General features: G+C 52.8%; 2 protein-coding genes across 11 annotated transcripts; both read left to right on the top strand.

The window, feature by feature from the left end:
• The first annotated feature begins 17 nt into the window (after window positions 1–17).
• Window positions 18–11,420, top strand: STYXL1 (serine/threonine/tyrosine interacting like 1). Of its 3 annotated transcripts, XM_075168890.1 has the most exons (10): window positions 31–251; window positions 1,168–1,229; window positions 1,692–1,818; window positions 2,142–2,198; window positions 3,131–3,276; window positions 4,672–4,817; window positions 5,928–6,022; window positions 8,092–8,201; window positions 10,373–10,507; window positions 10,933–11,420. In XM_075168890.1, the coding sequence occupies exons 1-9, from the start codon at window positions 149–151 to the stop codon at window positions 10,502–10,504; spliced, it is 978 nt and encodes a 325-aa protein (XP_075024991.1). In that variant the 5' UTR covers window positions 31–148; the 3' UTR covers window positions 10,505–10,507; window positions 10,933–11,420. The 3 variants fall into 3 exon arrangements, with proteins under 3 accessions (XP_075024994.1, XP_075024991.1, XP_075024993.1); XM_075168893.1 differs by lacking the exon at window positions 4,672–4,817 and having other exon boundaries at window positions 18–251; XM_075168892.1 differs by lacking the exons at window positions 31–251; window positions 8,092–8,201; window positions 10,933–11,420 and adding an exon at window positions 401–633 and having other exon boundaries at window positions 10,373–10,922.
• A 94-nt stretch (window positions 11,421–11,514) lies between these two features.
• Window positions 11,515–19,806, top strand: TMEM120A (transmembrane protein 120A). 8 transcript variants are annotated; one of them, XM_075168885.1, is made up of 12 exons: window positions 11,515–11,685; window positions 14,107–14,225; window positions 14,736–14,852; window positions 15,361–15,420; window positions 16,168–16,263; window positions 16,564–16,653; window positions 17,073–17,138; window positions 17,543–17,604; window positions 17,859–17,951; window positions 18,672–18,736; window positions 19,372–19,440; window positions 19,530–19,806. In XM_075168885.1, the coding sequence occupies exons 1-12, from the start codon at window positions 11,611–11,613 to the stop codon at window positions 19,641–19,643; spliced, it is 1,026 nt and encodes a 341-aa protein (XP_075024986.1). In that variant the 5' UTR covers window positions 11,515–11,610; the 3' UTR covers window positions 19,644–19,806. The 8 variants fall into 8 exon arrangements, with proteins under 8 accessions (XP_075024986.1, XP_075024988.1, XP_075024987.1 ...); XM_075168882.1 differs by having other exon boundaries at window positions 11,537–11,685; window positions 19,317–19,440; XM_075168889.1 differs by lacking the exon at window positions 19,530–19,806 and having other exon boundaries at window positions 11,535–11,685; window positions 19,312–19,422.
• Window positions 19,807–20,076: the final 270 nt, after the last annotated feature.

The raw sequence follows: 20,076 nt of genomic DNA, 5'->3' as shown, positions 1-20,076 counted from the left end.
CTGACGTCGCCCCTAGTGACCGCCGGGCGTCCCTCCCTAGCAACCAGGCGGTGGGAGCGGGCCGCGCGCCGCCGTTGCCACGGCAACGGGGCGAGGCGGGCTGTAACGACAGGCGGCGACAATCGCCGGGTCGGAGGGTTGTCGCGGGATGGCGGGAATGGCGCTCTGCGAGCCCCGCCAGCTCTACAACATCCTCAACCAGCACCGGCGGTTCCCCCGGCTGGCGGAGCCCAACTACCTGTGCCTGCTGGGTGAGCCCGCTGGGAGGCCCGGGGCCTGACCGCCTGCGGCCTGGGCCGGCCCCCCGAGGAGACGGGGCCTGTGGGCTCCGGGAAGAGCACACGTTGCTTCTTGTAATTACTGGGGCCTTGCAGTTAGGGCGTTTCTCCCATCCCATTTCAGGTGCCATGACCCGGCACTGCTCTGGCTTTCATCCCGTACACCCAGCAGAAAGCAGCAGCACTAAATGTATATGGCCATTAGCCTCTCCTGGCACTTAGCCCGACAGCAGAGTGTGAATGAGGAAGCTTTCGGCCTATTGCTGTCTTTTCACTTGCATTTGGCATCCAGCTTCCTTCTCTGACCTGTTCCAGGGACAGACGCTCTCCCCTGCTGCTGCCGGAGGTTTTAGAGGTGGGCAAGATTTCTTGACCATTGCGCAAAGATTGCTGATAAGCATTTGCATCTTGCATAGTGCCACTACCAAAAAAAAGGTGCCTGATACTGCGATATTATTAAATGTTTTGGTGAGGGAGTCAGCTAGTTTGGGAGTGGGGTTGGGGTCTCTCCGGTGCCCCTCTCCCCATCCCTGGGGCAGCACAGAGGCGGAGAGGTGCTGGATGCCGGGAGGTCAGAGCAGGCCCAGCAAGCGGGGCCAGGCTAGGCCAGAGGGCAGAACAGAACGGAGCACGGGACTGGTGCTGTGAATGCTGCGGTACCACACTTGGGTCAGGACTAAAGCTGCTGGCATCGCTTGGTGTTACACACAGACTCACATCAGCATTGGGGTTTGTTATATTCACATCAGAAAGTCTTGGTTTCTAAGAAACTGAATCTCTTTCTCTGGTTGACATCGGTGCCTGAATTCCCACTGACTGAATTACGAACAGGATTCTACCTTTAAAGCATCAAATAAGCCAATTGCTCTGTCTTGGCTGTTTTTTTCAGATGCCCGTACCCAGCGTGAATACGACGAGAGCCATATTATTACAGCACGCAGGATTGAACAGGTGAGGGGGGATTACTGTTTGTGCGAACCAACCCTGGGTTTAGCAATTAGCAGTAAGACAAAATTGGCTTAAAACCCAAGGGAATTGTCCCAGCCTCCCCTGCCTGTTCCATTTCTGCCACTGGGGGGACATATTCTGTCACAAAGCAAAGGTGGCTTCAGTAGCCCAAAGGATTGGCACATAGGAGCTGTGTATCAGGAAAAACATTGCAAAAGAATTAACATATTGTAGACTTGTCTCGCAAAGGACAGTGTTGGCATTTTTACTACTGCAGCTGATGAAGCAATCCGGTGTAGTCTGCGTCATTTCTGAATTCTAACCGGGTCTTTCAGAGTCAAGCACAAATGTAGCCCCAAACCCACCCCGTAGCTATAGAGTAACTTGCAAGATGTCAGTAGTGTTGATGCCACAAGAAAAGTGTGGAGCTGTGCTCCTGATGGAATTCCTCTGTGATTTTGGTAGAGTCCTACGGGGGAGTATCTGGTACCGGATTCCGAGGAGTTGGGGTGTGTCAGATACTGTGTGGTGTATGACTGCGAGACCAGCTCTTTGGATTGCTGTGACTATGAGGAAGAGGAGAAAGAAAAAGGTACTTGTGACCCATGTCCGTCGAAACCTCACTGTAGGATAGATATTCTTCCCATTCTTCATTTAGTTTTATGAGCTTATTGGAAGAGATGCAAATTTACCCTGTTTTATTTGAAAAACTAACATCCATGCTATGCCTCTGGTTTCTCACTGTGTTGTGTATGTTCTCAGGCTTCAAAAATCCAGGTTTTATTTCAAAGCTTCCTGGCAGGTCTGGTTTTCTATCTGTGGACTGATCCTTCTGAAGTTCCTTGTCACGTGTGAGGAATGGATTCTTTTTTTTTTCACATTTCACATTAAGCTTGTTCAACGATTGCCTTTTAGGGAGCAGTGCTTCTTCAGAGATTGAAAACGCTGACTCAAGTTCCGTATGTTCACAGAGTGAGTACTTCCTTCTTCGATGGTTATAAAAGGCTTTCACAATATCATATTTAAAAAGACTTAGCTTTAATGCGGGTGATGATTTGATGGAGTTCACCGAGAAATGTAAAGAGCTGGAAATTTGTCCATGTAATTGTTCAGTCTTCCTTGAACCATGGAAATGTTTAGCTTTCACGCATCCTTTGGCAAGGAGTTCTGCCATATGCAGAACCACTTCTATATGTTTGTTTGGCTCCTATTGGCTTTATAAAGGCTACTATAGTTTTAGTAAAGATTTACATTATTTTTTTAGAGAAAAATCTGGGAGTGTAAGGGGAATGAATAAAGCAAGCATGTTCATAAATGCTCAGTGGTGAGGTATTAGCAAGAGAAGGTGTGAAGAATCAGAAGCGGGTTTCTATTGTGCTGATCTGTTTCTAATGCAGACATAGCTAGAGGCAAGTGGGACGGATCCCTTGGGAGAAGGAAGGGGAGCAGCCATCTCACGTGATTTGCTTCACTGAGGGGAGTGTTTAAAACACTTGTGAAGAATTTGTTCAAGATACCTCCCCCTTTGCCTAAAGCAGACTAAAGAAAAGGGCCTCCATAAAACTAAAATTATTAGATTTAAATTAATAATACTTCCCTATTTGGAAACTTATTACAAGCATTTCCCAAAGAATAATGGGGAGGGAAAAAAAAATTTATCTAGACCTACAAAAGAAACCAGGAGAGGAATAAAAGATCAGGACAAGAGGTGAAAAGCAGCATGCCTTATTACTGACCTGCAGCAACAGTTACAGCGTAAGTCTAGCTGTTAACAAGGCTTTCTGCAGACCATAAGATGAAACGAAAAGGAGTTTGCTGTCGGTGTCAGTGGGCCAGATTTAACCCGCAGCGCTGATGGAGGCACTCTAAACGTGCCCTGGTAAATGGCTTTTTGATCTCATTAGATGCTGAGGAAGGAACTGCCGTCCGATATGCCAGAAGCTTAGAGCAGTTCACCCGCCATCCCGTGCTCGTCCTAAGGGGAGGATACAAGCGTTTTTCAGCTTGCTATCATTTTCTGAGGACTCAGAAGATACTGTGGATGCCTCAGGTGAGATGACACTAATTTGCAAGTAGAAGACATTAGCATTCATATTCAACTGATGATGGCTAATGAATTCAAGTTAAACAGTGTTGTAAACCTGGTATCAGAGTAATTTCAAACAAAGGAATTAAATGTAATTTGAGTTACTGTGCTTGCCCTGAGTCTCACCGCTAATTCTTTTACAGCTACACTTTACCTTTTTTATCCTCCTTCTATTGCGTGAAAGAAAGCTCATGAAAACAAACTGGGATGGTTTCTCTGATAACCCTGAAACTGGCCTACTGGAGAGTACAGATAACTAAACAAACAGTAGCAAAAGATGAAAAGAAGCAGGTTCCTCTCCGACACGTGGTTATCTGGGATGTTACACAGTAAATGTTTTCAGACAGAAGTACAATTCCTATCAAGCACTGTGTTCCATGTCTATAAAGCTTTTCATTGGGAAGGATCACAAAGCAAGTGCTGCTGCATTGTTTCAACAGGCCCAGAAAGAAAACAGCCATCCACCGTAACACTGGTATCCTAATTGTTTGATTTCACCTACAAACATTGATCTATTTAGCTTATGAGAAACAATTACCCTTTTTTCACATCTAGGACAGGACCTGAGGCAGGGCAGATTTAGAGGGCACTGGGCAGCAGAGGGTATCTCATTGCAACATGTCTTTTGTTTCTGTTGTTCCTGTTCACTTCTGGTTCACATGAAATAGCCCGTGACACAGAGCTAACCTGTGGGATGCTACACCGCACGAGAGAAAATCAATTCACTTTGTGCTTCTTTGTGAAGGGTAGCAAACTGCTGAACTTTCCCATCAGATTCATTTGGACACAGATCACCTCTTGCCTCTCAGTTTAAGCTGTTGTTTAAGCTTTAAATTGTTAGGCTGCTGTTTTGTTCTGTTGTAGCATTAGCCAAGCATCGGTGGAGGATGTAGAGGCATGGTCGGCTATTTGTGTATTTTTCTTCTCAGCCTTCACGCCACAGACACCGGAAGCAGCTGCGGACTCGTGTTGTGTCACTACGTGGCACCTGCAGCTCTGCAGGTGGCAGATGATTTCATTTAGCCTTGCAAAGAGTAACCAGGGAAAATGTCAAATGAATCTGTTACGCTGCAGTCCCTCCAGACAATGTAAAGAATATATGCCGCCTCTTGTTTAGTTAGGATTTGTTTCAAGTAATGCCACAATGACAGCAATGCTGTTAATTATTCTCACTAAATCTAGCAAAAACTTCAATATACAGAAAGTCCAGGTGATTAAATGAATCATTACACTAGAATGTGTCATGGGCTGTTGACTAAGTGTGTGTTCAATTCTTCACATGACTTCTGTTTAAGAACTTACCAAGCTAATAGGAGCAAATACGCTCTCTAAACTGAGCCTATGGTTTCTCTCCGGCAGGAACTAGACAACTTCCAGCCATACCCTGTAGAAATACTGCCTGCAAAGTTATATATGGGCAATTTCAAGCAGGCCTGTGACAAACAAATTCAGAAAGATCTGAAGATCAAAGCACAAGTCAACATCTCTGAACAGCCTGCCACACTGTAAGTTAAATAGTTCAAGGTGTACCCTCACCAATGTTTGTGCCTCTGAAAAAAGGAAGGTGGCACAGCAGTAGAGCCCATTTGCAGAGAAGCCTGTGAATTTCCAAGGAAACCTCTGGTTGGAGGAAAACTCTGCAGATTCAAGTGCTATTTCATGCTCATTTTTCTGATCTCTACTCCAGTTAGTACAGCAGCAGTGAAGTCCTGCAGCTCTACAATGACATGGGCAGATTGGGTGAGAGGAAGACTAGGAGGCCCTTGGCATTTTGAGTCTATCACATACCACCATCCTTCAGGAAGAATCTACATCTCTGAATATCTTTCAGAGCAAAATCTTACAAACGCATCAGTGTAAAAGCTAAATCACCGATATTTCACATTGTTGGTCCTCCTTCCTCACCTACATCTGTCCATGACCATTGTGCTCAGTCTATAGGCCATGCTGGAAATGCCATTTCACACAGTGAAAAAATCCAGTGGCATTTCTCAGGGTGTTGATCAAAACAAAGTCAGTAACAAATCCAGTTACCTACCCCAGTGCATGTGTACCAGCAGACATTTCTCATGCATTTCGCTCCAGAGGAAAATATTCAAAGGTCTCTACACCATGGGTAATCTTCCCATGGCCTCTGCATGACGTGCTTTCACATTTCAGAAATTCCTTACCAACGTTTTGCTCCATTAGTTCTCTGAGTTGAGTTCTCTGAGCTTGTGGAAGGAGGAGGATGCTGTCATAGAAAACCACATGAAGTGAATTGGGGGGCTATGTTCACAAAACTGCCAACATGCACGCTGTTAAGGCACTCTAGCTTTCAGTTCATCTGTTTTCATTTAGCTCTCGGATAAAGGAAGCTGTAGGTTAAGTTAAGACATCAATGCTAATGGATGCAGTGCATTCCAGTGGAATGGAAAATTAGTAATTAAACTGGTTCTGTATTACAAGCACCTCAGTGTCTTACCATAACAAATCCTTTATCATAATGTTGGTGATGACAACGATGAAAAACTCACACACGTAACAGCAAACAAAATTATCAGCTTGCCTCCAACAAACACATTTTTTCGAAGCTGCTTCTCTGGTCCATGTCATGCTGTGTGCTCTTCTTCCAGGTTTGCAGAAGGCGGCAAATATCTCCACATATCTGTTCCAGATTCGTTCGAGGCAGATCTTTTTTCTACCTTTGCCACCATTTGTCATTTCATAGGTGAGTTGTTCCTAATCTGGAATTCCTGAGACCTTGCTCACTCTAGGATATTAGATGGGAGTGACTGCAACTCACTCGAACAGGAAGCTCAGACAGGAGGGTCGTAATCTTTCAAGATCGGTACACTCCCAAGCAAGCCCACACCCTAATGGATACCAGAGCTGTCTTACTAACCATCCTGATGGACAGAAAGGAGATTTTACAGGGCATCTGACTCTGATGTTCCTACTCACTTTAAAGAATACCTCACTGTCTGATAATAGTGAGCTTTCCACCCGATCTGAAAAGGTTTTGCTGCAGGATTTCTACCAGGGCTTCATAGGATTCCCTCCTATTCCTTTGTTCTTAAATACAACCCTTTGACTCTTACCAGCCCAAATCTTCAACCACCAGAGCTTTATTTGAACAACTCTCACGTGTTGGAGAACTTACCACAAGACGCTGCTAATCTTTGTGATTTGCAGTGCAGACCCACCGTAGGGCCTAGGAAGACTTTCAGGTTGGGCGACATAAACCTGCCTTTAGCTGATTACATCAGAGAGGGCAAGAAAAAACATACTCTCCAGCTCAGTGCCTGCAGCAGCACAGCAGACATAGCTCTTGCAGCTCCATCCTGTGATGGCGTCCAACCGTGCCGTTATCTTTTATCACGCTTATGAAATAACACCTGACACAGACCAAGGGCCTGCTGAGCTGAGTGTTGTACAGACCCAGAAGCAAAAGACCACCCTGTCCCCACAGACCTTATAATCCAAGTACAAAATAAGAAATGACAGCTGGACACAAACAAACAAGGAAACAATATTTGAGGATATAATTTTGTAGTCCTGAATGGAATGTCACGATTTCCATGCATTGAAACACAAGTATCAAAATCCACTTACCTGCCTTTCATTTTGCCCCAGTTTTTTTCCCAGTAGTACTTCAGAAGAAAGTTTCTTTCTCACGTCAGTTTGTGGAAGTTTCCGAAACAGACTATAAAAGTGTATTAGCTGTAGCTTTTGTGGAAGCGTATAGTGTTTACTTGATTGATAGTCTAACTGTTTACTTGACAGTCTAGAGTAGATTACTTAAACTGGAACGGTTATGGATGAACACTAGACTAAAGCTCTCCACATACTCTGAGAGGAGTGTGAATGTCCTCATGCCAGGTGTATGTTGGAGTGAGGCCATTTCTACTCAGGTCTTAGAACAGAACTAGTATCTCACGATAGAAATAAGTCAAAAAACTCTGTTTTAGAGCTTGAGGAAAAAAACCACAAAACCCCACAACTTCTCGACAGCAGTAAAAGAAGAGACTTTGCCCTATGAATTCTAGAGTTCAATTGCTGATATTCCAAAAACATGTCATGCTGTCTGCTCTGGAGAGGGAGGGAAAGAATTCGAAAGGTTATTAATAAAATATAGAACCTTTCAGGCATAGGTAGCAGAGTTGATGTGGTTAGGAGTGAGTGATAGCATCATCTTAAAGCCAAGTGGGCTTAGCTTTTGTAGAAAATGAGTTTGCTGATCTTAGCAATTTTCACTGCAAAGTATCCATCATAAAAATATCATAAAACCAGTGCCATAGCTGGCATGTACATGATTCCTGCTGGTGATCCCCATGGAGGGGTAAGGGATTTGAAGTCTAAGTCCCTCCAGTTTGAGAGCTGATTCCTCCAGCTTCAGTGGAGAACAGTTAGGCTTGCATTCATCAGAAATTTCAATACCTTTAAACCTTTCTGGGAAGAGTCTGAGTAGCTGATGTGATGCAGACCACAGCTGATTGGCCATGATAGGCCACTTTTGTTCAGTGTAAAGGTGACACTGATCTGTAATGAAGCATTGACTGGTCATTGTCATTTGATTCTGGTCTTCAAAGCCACACTTTAACTCAGTGGATTTTTAAGAAAGGCAAATGCTTACAGAAACGGGAGCTGGCAGTGCCCATCTGCTGCTGTCAGGGCTCACGAGGGCTCCTGTCACCCAGGCTGCTAGCCTGTCAGCTGTCACTGAATTAGAGCTTGACTGTACAATTGGAAGCTTGATTTCCCAGACCACTAATTTGTGATTGGCATTTCTTTACTCAGACGCTCAGCTGGATCATGGAGCGGTGCTGGTGTTCTCCAGCCTGGGGATAAGCCGGAGCAGCACAGTAACCATGGCCTATCTTATACATTCCTGCCAGTTTTCCCTGAAGGTACATCACTGTCATATTTCCCACAGATACTGGCTAGGACTGCAGTTTATTTCTGTTTCTGAAGCCTCATTACTGTAGTAATGAGAAAGCCGTTATCTGTGCTTTCATGCAGACTATCCATCTGATAATGTAACAGATTCTATAGCAGATTGTATCTTTTTTATACCATTAAGGAGGTGGCTTAGGTGTGATTTTGGACCTGTAAGTCCTTACCCTGGCACCTTGCATATTCTTGCGTTTCCCTATATAACCACAGGGCTATAAAAATAAAGCTGTGGTTACAGAACTTAGTATTTCTGCTCTCCTGGATCTGAGAAAGAGAGTATCTGGAACCTACTGGAGTTAATCCCATCTCTTAATACCATGGGGTTCAGGGAAATTCAGAACTCAGTGCTTGCAGGGCTCTGATTTACCACTGGGCTCAGCAGCACTGGCTTCTTCCAAAATCCCATTTTATTTCTCCAGAAGCAATCCCCTCCCACAGGTAGTACTGTAGAGAAATCTGGAATGGCATAATACTAGCCCAGGAGGGATGTACAGGTTAAATGGCCAGTACACTCTGTTCCATAGCCTGAATAACGTAAGAAAAATAATGAATGATGGCTGAGAATGACCGGGCTCTGCAATAGCCTGACGGCCTCTCCCCAAGTGCCAGGCCCTTTCTCCCTTTGCATACAACGCATGGGCATCGTGCTGCTGTAGGCACCATCTCATGGTGCCTGCTTAGCACAGAGCAGGCTGGTTCCCATGGGAACTGAAAGGCGTCTCCTTAAAAATCTTGTGCTTGTTTGGAAAGTGTTTCCTCCTTTGGGAGCTTGAAATGATTGATCCAAGCTTCACTGAAGCTGGGCCTGTATCTAATCATTTAATTGATTTTGTGCAAACGTTTGCAACATAAGAGAAAATCTCTTACCATGGCTGTATGCCAACGGTAATTTCAGGTTGAGCGTGCCAACAGGGCTGCAGACACTATTTCGCCTCTGCTGCTAATGCTGGGTGTGATTGCTCCTGCACACTGATAACCATTCCCTTGCACGCTACATTACTGGAGGTGCTTGCAACAGCAGTGCAAAAGTCAAAGGCTGATCCTTGCAATTTCTCTCTGTTGGTACCAACAGGTTGGTCTCAGCATTTTACTAAGTGCCAAAAAAAAGAAGAAGAAAAGGTTGACACGGCAGCGGCGTGCTGCGGCTGGCCTGGGCGGTGCTTGCCCGCTGTTGGCTAGGCAAAGCTTTCCTGGGGGACTACCCTGGCAGACAAGTTTGTTTCTTGCAGATGAAAGCAAAGCAACAGATTCCCCTGTGATCCTTCACCCAATCCAGGCAAAGATCTTTGAAAGCTTCTTGCAAAAGTAGCTTTGGGATGTGCGGCTCCTCATTGTTAGTAATCGATATGTGAGTAGGTCTGTTGAGTTCAGGGGAACTACAGACATCCACACCATGGGCTCAGAGGAGTAAATATTGGAAGATCAGCCTCGGAGCCTGCAGAATCACTGAGATTAGAAAAACAAACCAATGGAGCACTATCTTCTAACCTTTGGTCTCATTATGCTTAAGCAATCCTCCGAGTCTATTTTAAAAGCGGGAAGATGAGCACTGCTGGGTAAACCCAAGGATGCAGCTGGAGAAAAGCAGAGTAATGCTGGTGGATCTGCCCTGTGTGTAGCAGAGTTCCTAGCTGATTACATGGAACTCACAAATAATTAAGATGGCTGTAATTAATGCAGTGGGATAACTGGAGCTCCATAGCTGCTCTGCCACAACAGGTCACACCAATCCAGAAACACGATAACCTTTGTTGCTTACCTGTGAATAGCTGATACTTCACCGCTTCACTTATCATCCATGGAAGAAACAGCATTTTAGGGTAGAAAATCCAGGACTACGTTGCTCCATCAGTGTAAAATAACACAAGATACCTGCCAGGTAGTGGAAGCAGCCTGAGCTGTCCTCATACCCAGGAGTATGAAGGTGATGGGCTTCTCTAAAGTTCACATCTTCATCCAGTCTGTCCCTGCTTTGGTAGCCAAAGTCTTATCTGCAGGTTCCTGCTGTCCAACACAGGGAGTAAATACAAAGCTGTGTCGTTCACAAGTGTAGCTGCTTCGTGTAAATACCCGAAATTCGCTTTCCGTTCAAATTCCTAACACTCCGCTTTCCTTCTGTTCACAGAGAGCTTGGGACTATGTTCTGAAATGCAAAACAAACATGCGACCACACCGGGGCTTTGTGAAACAGCTCTCAGACTGGGAGACCCAAATCTACAGGACCCCGATCACAGATGTCTCTGAACCAAATTACTGACAGGTAGCAAAGAGAACACCCAGCGGGGAAAGGCGCTTCCCTGTCCGTGCCACCGTCTCGGTAGAAAGTTACCTGAACTCTGTTTGAAAAAAAGATTTTAATGTAATGGAAAGGTTTTCCTCTTTAGCTCCGTATTATTTGGGGTCAAGTTTTGGAGCCATTAGGGGAACTCATCTGTGCTGTAGAAGGTGGCAGTTTGGGGAAAACAAGTCCTGCAGGATGCGGCCCATCACGCACTGCGCGTCTCTTTTGTAAGCGAAGGGGATTATAACCACGTTATCGGGCATGCTCATTACCCCAGGTATGGGGAAGTCAGTAGGGTTATCTCTGGAAAGGGTCTTGGATCCATAGCCTGAGATGGTAAATTTAGAGTTTGACGGCACCCACTTCCAGCACGGAGAGGTGACGACAGAGTTTCTCCATTTCAGAAGCTCCTCCACGCTGCGTGTGCCTTCTCAGCTACCCGCAGACACGGACACGGCCTCTTGCAGACTGGCTGGTTGGATTGTCTAGCAAGACCGCGCTTCCCACTTGTCACCTTTGGATACAAGAACCTCAGCTCTTGGCATGGCTGGTAACTTGGACGCATCAATCCTGCTATGTGAAACCTAAACTCAGTACTGTCCTCTCTCTTACCGCACTGTACATTCTTTGCATTGACATCACAAAATAAAAGATTACAGAAAACGCTCCTGGGCTTTCCTTGCTCTCTGTGCGAAGGATTTACCGGGGTTTTTCATTTCAGATCATCCCCCTCGGTTTGTAATTGAAGGGTGTGCGCTCAGGGACGGAGCTAGCCAGCCTTTACCGTTCCGTTGGGGACCTTACACCAAGCACCGCCTCAGCTGACAGCGGACCGGCCCTTTGAGCTTCAAAGAGCCCTGTGCGCCCGGGAAAGGTCTGTGATTTTTTTTTTATTCCTCCTTATTCCAGGCTGCTAGCTACAAGGAAAACCAGAATAAAGCTGGCCCCGCCCCTTGCCCCGCCTCCCGCGCCTATGGCCCCGCCCCCGCCGGGGCGTGCCCGGAAGCAGGGCGGGAGCCGGCGGCCGCCCAGCGCAGCCCAGCGCCGCGGGCCGGGGCCGCTCGCCCGCCGCCATCGCAGCCATGGCCTGCGGCGCCTCGGCCGCCGAGTGCCTGCGGGAGTGGGAGGAGCTGCAGGACGGCTACCAGCACATCCAGGTACCGCCGCACCCCGCCGGCTCCGGGCCGTCCTCCTCCGCTGGAGGCCGGCCGCTCCCCCCGGAGACCCCGGCCCGGGGACGGTGACCGCAGCCACCGGTTGGGCAACCACCGGCCGGGGCCGAGCGCGGTGGGACGGGTCCGCGGTTGCATCAGGGCTCGGGGGGGATGGTTACCCTCTGCCGGGGCAGCGGTTGGGCGAGGGACCCCTCCCGCCGAACCGGGGCACGCCGGGATTACTGTCACCGGGGGCGACTGTCACCCTGCTTGGATCCCGGTCGCTTTTCCCCGTGTGCCCCTGCTCCAGCCCTCGGTTGCAACTCATGAACAAGCCCTTGTGCTTCTGGGAAGAGGGTCTCCAGGCTGCACCGGGGGTGCCAGGCTGTGCCGGGGCACTGCCAGGGACCTGCCTAAAACCTCGCCTGGGTGCGGGGGTTTGGCGAGAGCGGGGGCTTTCCAGGGCTGGTCAATCTAATTAACCAGCCTGCGATGGACGTGGCGCGGAGACGCGAGATCTCTGCGTTTTTAAAGGCTGGGAGCGGGGAGCAGTGCTGCCTGGCATGGCATGGCCGGGAACAAGGCGCACAGATGCTGTTTCACGTTCCTTATCGCTCCTCTCAGCCTGGCTCCAGCAAGCCCGAAGCCAGCCTCGCAGGGGAGCCGGCCAGCGGAGCAGAGGCAGCCAGGAATCTGGTCACGCTACAGCCAGGCGCCTCGTCCCACCGGCCTGCCTCCCTCAACCCCGGGCACCCTCCCTCTGGTGCCCTGTCACCCGCCGGGGCTGGCCAGGGGCTCTGTGCCGGGAAGGTGACTGGTATCGGAGACATTTTTACCTGCTTTGTGTAATCCCCAGGGCGCTGGCTGCCGGGGGAAGGAGTGGGCAGGGTTCAGCTGAGACAGGGGTCACCCAAGGAAAAGGTTGGCTAACCATCTTTCTGCTGCGGTTCAGATCAAGCAGCTGCATCTGCACCAGTTCCCTTTCCCCTTCCTTCCCCCCGGGAGTGGGGCGAAACGGATGTCGTTGTGGTCTCGCCGCAGCTGTGCCCAGATCTGGGGCAAGGGAGGCTTTGAGAAACCTCCTCTTGCTCCATAGGGGTTGCGTGGATGTCCTGGGTCATCCTGCGTGCAGCCGCATGCCGCTGGCCCTTGCGGCGTGATGGCCCTTTGCTTTGGAAACCTTCCTGATCCAGGCTACGTCCAAGCGTGGTGCTCGGATGGTGTACGGAGCAGCGGGACCCAGGCTGCCATGCTAAAGGAGCTGTCACAAAAGCCGCTTGCTCTCAGTTAACCCCAGAGCAAGAGAAGGAGGCGACTCCAGATGGGAGCAGGAAAGCTTGATGGTCGAGCAGGGAATATCCCGTGAGAGATCAGGGCCATAAATCACTGCTGGGGGAGCCGGGGCTATCTGGGATCTGCTCCCACCCCGCTGCTGCTTGTCACCGGAGGGGGAACAGAGTTGTTTTCCTCCTCTGCGTCTCGGTTTCACCTTTCTCCTCTGGGAACAGCTTTGAGATCTGCTGATAAAGTGCGCGATAAGAGCTATGGAGGCTAAAACGTGTGCCTCAAGGTCTAGTCCAAGGGTTGTTGAGAGCAGCATTTAATTCCCTGGTGGAGGTGGCATTCAGGCTGCCCCTGGTCGAGGTGAGGCTGTTTTCCAGCTGACCTGGACAAGAAGGAGCATTGATCCAGCACGCTCTCTCCTTTCCTTTCTAAATATAGCAGAAGAATGGCATCTAGCCTTACCCAGGTGCGGTTGGGTTACCGCCGCACGAGGAGCCGGGCAGTTGGCCGCAGTCCTGCTGCAAGTCCGTCCCCTTTGTCCTGCTCATTGACAGGCTCCTTCCAGCTTCCCTGGGGGGTGCTGGGGATGGAGCCCCAGAGCCACGACTTGGGGCAGCGGCACGTGGTGCACGGCTCTCCGGGCAGAGAGAGCCGCTCGTCCCGTCCCAGCGGTCAAAGCCACCGCTCCTGGGTGGCTGTGGCCCTCAGCTGCAGCCCTGGCCCCAGCAGTGTTTTTTCCCCAAGTCTTTCCTATTCCCTGTGCCACAGTCACTGGTTTCCCAACCATGGGAGCATCCCCGGAGCAGGACTGTGTTGCCGGCTGGACTTTCACAGCCCACAGCCGGAGGGGGGCCAGACACAAGCCATGTGTGAGGGCAAGACCAGGCTGCACCTGTAGATAACTTCCTTGGGATTGGGGATGGACGTCCCCAGCAGCTGCTTCTGCCCCCATGGAAGCAGGGACGGCTGCAGGCTGTCCCCAAACACGCCTGGTCTTCTGCACCCACCTCTTGTCTTACCCAGCCTGCTGTGCAGGTGAAGTTAGGGACAGTTTTTAATGGATGCATCAACAGATGCCCCCCCCAAGGACAAGGGCGGCTGGGCAGGCAGCTGTAATGCATGCCGGTCTCTCCTTCCCAGGATAATCACAAGCTGTACAAGCAGAAACTTGAGGAGCTAACCAAGCTCCAGGATGGGATCTCCAGCTCCATCGCACGGCAGAAGAAGCGGCTGAAGGAGCTGTCGTTGTCCCTCAAAAAGTAAGTTGGTGTCCTGTGACGGCACGGGGCAGGACAGGAGGGGAGAGCAGCCAGGACGGGGCTATTGAACTCATCTCACAGCTCTGTCTCCAACACAAACCTTGCTGCAGCCTCACTGATGGCAAAGTGCTGTGGAGGTTTGGACTCACCCAGGCAGATCTTCCTCACCTTCCCTTTCCTCTGCCCCGATTTGAGCCGTGTTTGCAGTTCAGAGCTTGCAAGGGCTTTGCAGGTAACTTGAACTGCCCCCCGTCCCGCACAAAGCTCTCTCTATCCTTCCTTGAGGAGAAGAGCCGTCTGGCCTCACCTCGCTCTCGTTCCTGCTTCCTTTTCTTGAGCAACATCCCAGCCTGACAGAGGAGCTCACCCTGCAGATGGAGTCGTGGACTTGCCTCCAGTCCATCTTCCCTGTCCTTGGGGTGTCCTTGTACCGTCCTCTACCAACGGCCAGCACACGCTGATTGGGTTGCGGCGGCTGTCCTGATGCCAGCGCCTGTGTTTCCTCCCCAGATGCAAAGCCCACGCGAGACCCGAACAGGAGCCGTCCATCCAAGAGACCCAGAGCCTAATAAAAGAGAGGCAGAACGTTTTCTTTGAGATGGAGGCCTACCTGCCAAAGAAGAACGGGTAAGAGGCGCCTCCTCTCCGGGTGAAACACCAGGTTCTCCCTCCGCCTCCCTGCGGCTTTAACGCTGCAAGGCACAAACCTGCTGTCACCCTGCTGCCAGCGGTGTCACAGCCACGCTGCCCCGCTCGGGCTCCCCGGAGGACGCCTGGGCAGGAGCCAGGCTGAGCCTCGGCAGCGCTGCCCTCGTCCCGCTCGCTCCTCTGCCTGCCCGTGGCCTTCACCTGCCCTTGAATGGTGGCCGGGCGCGGGGGGAGCCCCGGCGAATGCCCCGGTGCCTGCGGGAGGTGGGGTGTGTGCCCAGCTGCCTGTCCCCCTGCCCTTGGGAGGAGATGCCAGCGCGTTGGTGCCAGTCACGCTGCCTGGCAGCTCCGAGTGGAAAACAACTGGGGGCTCATTCCTGGCCCCGCGGCCTTAGCGGTGGCACGAGAGGGGACGGCTCTGCCTCGCCTCCGCAGCAGCGCTGCCGGCTCCCGGGCACGCGTCCTAACGCCTCTGCTCTCTCCCCAGGTTGTACCTGAGTCTGGTGCTCGGGAACGTGAACGTCACGCTGCTCAGCAAGCAGGCCAAGTACGGCCCTCTCGTCGCTGCTGCCCTGCGCTTTGCCTGGCTTGGCATCCCCTTGTCACCAGGAAACTACAACTCCTCCCGGGCTGAGCTGCCGCACGTGCAGACACGTGGCTGGCTTGACCCGCCTGGTGCAGATTCCCTTCCCGGGCTGTCCCCTGCTTCCTTTCCCAGAATCAGCTGAGTCCTTGACTCCCCCTTACGCCCCTGCCACCGGGCTGGGATGGACCGTTAGCTCTGACAAGCTAAATAGGATCCTCCACCAAAGCTGTGTCCGCGTTTCCCCCCTGTGTTAGGGACTTCCAGGAGAGACAGACTTGTGCAGCCACTGGCGAGCCCCCCCTCCTCTTCCCTTGGGAAACACCAATGGCTGATTTTGGCCCATGAGAGCCCCCCACATGCTGGGACACTAATGCCAGAGGTGCCCAGCCAGGAGCCCGCGTCCCCCTCCCTCAGTTCCCCAGGCCTCCCCTTGAAGAGCTGAGTGGACGCCAACCTGCCCAGCTTCCCAGAGCCCTCTGGGCCACCCGCCAGGTGGGCATGGTTGGGGGGTGACCTGAAGCTGTCTCACCCGTGCGAAAGCAGCCTGGTGTGCTCTCCTCTCAGAAATACCCAGGGGACGAGGTTTTTTCCTGAGCGTGTCCCACGGGTTCCCAACAGAGCATCACTTTTTTCCAGGCAGGTGGGATGGGAGGACAGAGACTTCTAGCAGCCACCTTGCTCTAAGCCTGTCCTTGTGCTTCCCTGCAGGTTTGCATATAAAGATGAGTATGAGAAGTTCAAGCTCTACCTCACCATCATCTTACTCATTGTGTCCTCCTCCTGTCGGTTCCTCCTCAACTCCAGGTGAGTCTGGCTTGGATGCCGGGCAGAGATCTCCAAGAGCCCCTGTGTCCTCTCCTGTCCTGAAAGGTCCAGAGCTGAACAGGAGATCCTGGCAAAGGATCTGACCACTGCCCTGGAGGTGGGGTGGCTTTTGTGGCTGCTGCGGTCTCGCTGTGGCTACGTTGGATGGTGGAGAAGCAGGTCTCCCTGCCCGCAGGGTGGGTGGGCGTCCTGCAGCGATGGCTGTCTCGGTGCTTGTGCCCCCAGCGCACGGGCAGCGGCTCTGCTGCTGCCTTTACATCCTGCTTTGTTTCCCACCAGGGTGACAGATGCTGTCTTTAACTTTGTCCTGGTGTGGTACTACTGCACCCTCACCATCCGGGAGAGCATCTTGATCAACAACGGATCCAAGTGAGTCCCCTGGGCTCGGGGAGGGGGGCGTGCGGCGAGTTGCTCCTTCTCTGCAAGGCCGGGGAGTTGGGAACCATCACATAGCTCTCCGCTTCCCAAGGGAGCAGCTCCCTCCTACTCAGGGTGTGTAGCAAACCCTGGTAACGAGCTGTCGGAGTGGGGGAGGAGGAACTCCCTGTGTGGAGGCAGCGCGGGAAGGTGGAGCAGCAGTTGGAGCGGCCGCGGCCCTTGGGTGCCGCCTGGACCGCAGGCGCTGGGTCCTTCTCCACGCACGGCCATTTCGTAACCAGCCCCGCTCCTCACCTCGCCCTGGGAGCTGGAGGGCGGCTGGCGCTGGGCTGCCGCTGCTCTCCTGGTGCGTGCTTGGGTCTTGATTCGTGCTCAAGACCTGACGACCCTTCTCTGTGTCTGCCTTCCAGAATCAAAGGCTGGTGGGTTTTCCATCACTACGTCTCCACCTTCCTCTCGGGCGTCATGCTGACGTGGTAAGTCTGCGTCCCCCCGTCTCTTGGCTGTAGAGACCCCGGCCTGCTTGGGCTGTGGCCAGCTCAGACGAAGGGGTCTTCGCTGCCCTAACTCATGGCTGTAGTCCTGCTGCTCTGGGGATGTTGTGGTCTAACAGTCAGCCCCGCACGTTCCTCTCCAGGCCCGAGCACCCTAAACAAAAGCAGCCGTCAGCACCTTTGCGCGGCAGGCAGCGCCGGCAGGGTCCCTGGACTGGGGAAACGCGATCCCCTGCATTGCAATTCTTGTGGAAGGGCTGTCGCAAACCCCTGCTTTGGTGGGAGCCGGGCGAGGCAGAGTGCCGTTACCCCGGCTGTGTGGCAGGCAGGGCTGGCTGCGTCCCCTCTCAGCCCCACGTCCCCCAGCCAGCATCGTCTCTCCGCAGGCCGGACGGGCTCATGTACCAGATGTTCAGGAACCAGTTCCTCTCCTTCTCCATGTACCAGAGTAAGTGCTGCCACGTGTGCTGGGACCGCGGCTGGCCTCGGGCGCCGAGCGTGCCTGCCCGGCTCTGCGGCATGTGGAGATTCGGTTGTAGCTGCTGGTAGCTCTCGGCTCATCTGGGTTTCCCCTCGGCCTCTTTCCACCACCCTGGCACCGGGACAGTCTTTGTGCGCAGCGCGATCTCGCAGCTGGGCTGATGCTGGGGCCAGGGGATGGTGCCTGGGCACCTGCTGACGGGACCCATGCTCTCCTTGCAGGCTTCGTGCAGTTCCTCCAGTACTACTATCAGAGCGGGTGCTTGTACCGGCTGCGAGCGCTGGGCGAGAGGCACAACATGGACCTGACTGTGGGTAAGCTGGGATCTTCCCTTACTGATTGTCCAGCTGGACCTGCTGTTGCTGCAGGGCCCGTGGTTGCTAGCAGCCTCCCTCCCAGCACCAGACTGGTGCTCAGCTAACTGGGACCTGTGGTTTCTGTTAAAGGCAATAGTGGCAGTTATTTTTGTTTCGAGGTTAGTTTGACTGGGGTTTATCAGTGGCAGAAACGGTAAAAGCTACAAATAAAGCCAAAGCTCTGAAAGCAGCACCTCCCGTAGGCTGGACGTCCCCCTCCTCCTGCTCTCCTGGGGCCGCCGGCCCACGGCTGGCTCCCTCGGGATGCAAGGTAGCAGCGGATGTGGCTCCTGGCATCCGAGCTTCCCCCAAAAAGCTGCTTCACCGACAGAAAAGCCTCCCTTCAACACCCCACGTACTTGTGGGCTGTCGCCTCCCCGGCCCCTGCGACACCAAGTGCTCGGGCTGAGGGACAGCAGCTGCGGGCGAGGGCAGCTCTGTGAGAGCAGCTTCCTGCAGGGGCCCAGGTTAGCCCAGGGCTAGGAGTCCCTGCCGCAGCCCTCCCAGTGAGTACAAGCGCCCACAGCGAGGGAGGCTGCGTTAGCCTGGCAGGACCTTCTCGGCCAGGCACGGGGTGGCCACTAAACCTCCCTGCCTGCATCCTCAGGAGCTGGGCTCCGTCCGGTCCCCCAGCTAGCATGTCCTCGGGTCCCCATAGCAAACCTTCATCCTTTGCAGAGGGCTTCCAGTCCTGGATGTGGAGAGGCCTCACGTTCCTGCTTCCCTTCCTCTTCTTTGGGCAGGTGAGTGTGCACGGATCCTTGCAGGGACCTGCAGGAGGCCAGAGCCTCAGGTGGGAGCAGATCGTGCCGTATTCCTGGCTCCACTTGGCAGCCTGGACATCACGCAGGTTCCCGCAGGCTGCCGCGGCCATGCGATACAGATGCCAGGGGCAGAGAAATGCTTTCAATAAACGCCGAGCCTTTTCCTCCAAAGCACCCACCACCTCCACGACTCGGCTAGCGAGATGGGGAGGACCTGGGGTAGTTCTGCCAAGTGCTCGAGTGATTTGCAAAACACAGCAGAGGGGCTGGCTCCGAGAACCCTTCCAAAACCCCCCTGAGCTTCAGCTCTGAGCTGCTGCTGCTGAAGGTCCAGTTCTTCCCTTGGTCAGATCATTTAGGCTGATGGCCAAAAGCAGTAGGCTGGTCTGAGGCGTCCTCCTGGCCGTTGGGCTCCAGAAGGTGGCAAGAAAGGGAGAGATGTCCCAGCTGGGGTCCTCTGGGGACGAGTCCTCTGGCCTCGAGGCTGGACGGGGTTTCACTGCGTGCTGGGGCAGGCTGGCCTCATGCGAGGTCTGCATGGGGTCTGTGCCCAGAGAAGCAGCTGGATGAGCCTCTGAAAGCAGAAACTCCCCTCCGTCTCCTCTCACCTGCAGTTCTGGCAGCTCTACAACGCCATCATCCTCTTCCGCATGATCCAGCACCCGGAATGCAAGGAGTGGCAGGTAAGGGGGCTCCCAGGCAGCTGCCCTGGGGAGGGGGATGCCCCAGGCAGGTCCCTCCCTGCTGACTCGTGCCTCTGCGGCTCCCGCAGGTCCTCATGTGCGGCCTCTCCTTCTTCATCCTCTTCCTGGGGAACTTCTACACCACCCTCCGCGTCGTCCACCAGAAGTTCCAGAACAAGAACAAAGACACAAAGCAGAATTGAAGGGTGGCAGCGTGGGGGCCAGGACTGTTTGTCCCCACCGGTTCCATGTCCCATCCCCATCTCCTCGATGCCGTCCGGACTCTGGTGTCTCACCGTTCCTTGGAAGCCTGGGTGTGGGACAGAGCTTGGGGCCTGCTCGCGAATAGACCACGTGTTCACTGCGGTGCTGGATCTGTGCCTGAGTCACCCACCTGGAGCCAGGAGCACCCTGCAACTCCTCTCCCGTCTGCTTTCCTCCTCCGGGAGAGCAGGGTGCCTGGGACAGCTGCTCACCTTCCCTCTGCCCTGAAGACTTTTACTGGGATGGTTCTTGGGGGTGAAGCCCAGCTCTGCTGGCACTCCCCACCCCACTGCGGGCAGGGGGCAGCCCGCGGTGCCCGCCTTGCATCGACTCCCTTGACGCCTGCCTCTTACGGAGCTCCTGGGGTGGTCA

The sequence above is a fragment of the Calonectris borealis genome, chromosome 19 (genome assembly GCF_964195595.1).
Source record: "Calonectris borealis chromosome 19, bCalBor7.hap1.2, whole genome shotgun sequence".
Classification (NCBI taxonomy): Eukaryota; Metazoa; Chordata; class Aves; order Procellariiformes; family Procellariidae; genus Calonectris; species Calonectris borealis.
The sequence above is the reverse complement of the archived record's forward strand: the minus strand, read 5'-3'. Positions and strand labels throughout refer to the sequence as shown.

Coding starts and splice junctions, on each gene's coding strand:
- TMEM120A (XM_075168882.1), top strand. CDS start 11,611: ATGGCCTGCGGCGCCTCGGCCGCCGAGTGCCTGCGGGAGTGGGAGGAG. Junction 14,853..15,360: donor TACCTGCCAAAGAAGAACGG/GTAAGAGGCGCC, acceptor CTCTCTCCCCAG/GTTGTACCTGAGTCTGGTGC. Junction 17,952..18,671: donor CAACATGGACCTGACTGTGG/GTAAGCTGGGAT, acceptor CATCCTTTGCAG/AGGGCTTCCAGTCCTGGATG.
- STYXL1 (XM_075168890.1), top strand. CDS start 149: ATGGCGGGAATGGCGCTCTGCGAGCCCCGCCAGCTCTACAACATCCTC. Junction 1,819..2,141: donor GGAAGAGGAGAAAGAAAAAG/GTACTTGTGACC, acceptor ATTGCCTTTTAG/GGAGCAGTGCTTCTTCAGAG. Junction 4,818..5,927: donor TCTGAACAGCCTGCCACACT/GTAAGTTAAATA, acceptor CTCTTCTTCCAG/GTTTGCAGAAGGCGGCAAAT.